Source organism: Muntiacus reevesi, chromosome X (assembly GCF_963930625.1).
Source record: "Muntiacus reevesi chromosome X, mMunRee1.1, whole genome shotgun sequence".
Classification (NCBI taxonomy): Eukaryota; Metazoa; Chordata; class Mammalia; order Artiodactyla; family Cervidae; genus Muntiacus; species Muntiacus reevesi.
Genome location: NC_089271.1, coordinates 36,212,157 through 36,213,485, shown reverse-complemented (window position 1 = coordinate 36,213,485; position 1,329 = coordinate 36,212,157). Strand labels below are relative to the sequence as shown.

Below are 1,329 nucleotides of genomic sequence, written 5' to 3'. Positions count from 1 at the left end.
GGCACCCACATTCACCAGAGCCTCACCTCACCCACCCCCCCACCCCATATACTGCATTGCTTATTAGGGGAAAATGGATTTTGTATTTTCCAGGGTCCCAGGGAACCCCTTCTCCCTCCCTCTGTGGAAATCCCCACCTGCCTGTGGACAGGGCATTGGTAGCTGGGGAGACTCCTGGATACCTGTTTTAAAACTGGAGAAGTTAGGAGTTTGCACACACACATCACCCAGAGACCTTTATTTCTTTAGGAACCAATAACTTTATTGCAAGGAATGGCAAAATTGAAAGAAGAAAAACTGGAGTGAACTTTTCTGCAAGGGCAATACTGGAGACTGCATAGCAGACAAGAGTGACTGTGGGCAATCACCCCTGCCTCTGGGAAAAGTCCACTTTTGGATTTAGAGCCCAGGTATCAGTCTTTCTTGTTACCATCACTCAGGGTGAGCTTGTCAAAGAGGTACTCTGCCAGGCCACCTTCCGGGGACCCCATCTTACTCAGGTTGCTGACATGGCCCGCCAGCTCCTTGATGAACTCCACCTGCTGGTTCAGGAAGCGGGTCTCCAGGATGTGGCACAGGTGGGGGTCGCGCTTTTCCGTGGCCAGCTGGTGCAGGTCGAGGAGGCTCTGGTTGATGTGCTCCTCCACATGCAGAGCATTCTGCATGGCTTTGAGGCCGCTCTCCCACTCCTGGGTCTCGGGCTTCCTGATGTTGTGGAGGGAGACGCGGCCCCCACGGCGGTTCTGCAGGAACATCAGGCTCTCAGCTCTCCTGTCGTGCTCATGGGAGCGGAGCAGGAAGAAGCGGTGGAAGTGCTTCAAGGCCACGTCATCACGGTCGAGGTAGAAGGCCATGGCCAGGCACTGGAAGGAGGCGTGGAGCTCCAGGGCGGCGTGGCTGTTGACCGCGGCCTCACACGCTGGGTGGTAGTTCTGGCGCACCTGCGAGGGCGGTGCTGGCAGCATCACTGGCACCGCACGTGCGGCGGGTGAGAAGGCCATAGTGACGGAGAAGCGGCGGGGCCGGCGCGCGTAGCCCGGGAGAGTCCCCAGGGTGGACTATGAAGGCCGCCTGAGACAGGCGGTTCAGATCAGGGCGGCAGCTCTGGGATGGACTGGAAGAGGATTCCGTTACCAGGTTGACGAGAGGGAACGAGGTTCCATTTCTGTTAGAGGGGGAGCGTGCTGGTGGGCGGGGCTCGAGCCCCGCGTTCCAGGTTCCATCAGAGCCTGGGTGGGGCAGAGACAGAGCCGAGCCACTGGCATCTATTACATTTTAAATTTTGCTGTAAGATTTCTGTTTCTCAAGGACTTTCTCTTGTTCTCTAAT

The 1,329-nt window shown here is 57.0% G+C and overlaps 1 protein-coding gene across 1 annotated transcript; it reads right to left on the bottom strand.

Annotated features, from left to right (window-relative positions):
- Positions 1 to 413: 413 nt before the first annotated feature.
- Positions 414 to 965, bottom strand: LOC136154430 (ferritin heavy chain-like). The gene has a single exon (XM_065916710.1). The coding sequence runs from the start codon at positions 963 to 965 to the stop codon at positions 414 to 416; it is 552 nt and encodes a 183-aa protein (XP_065772782.1).
- Positions 966 to 1,329: the final 364 nt, after the last annotated feature.

Coding starts and splice junctions, on each gene's coding strand:
- LOC136154430 (XM_065916710.1), bottom strand. CDS start 965: ATGCTGCCAGCACCGCCCTCGCAGGTGCGCCAGAACTACCACCCAGCG.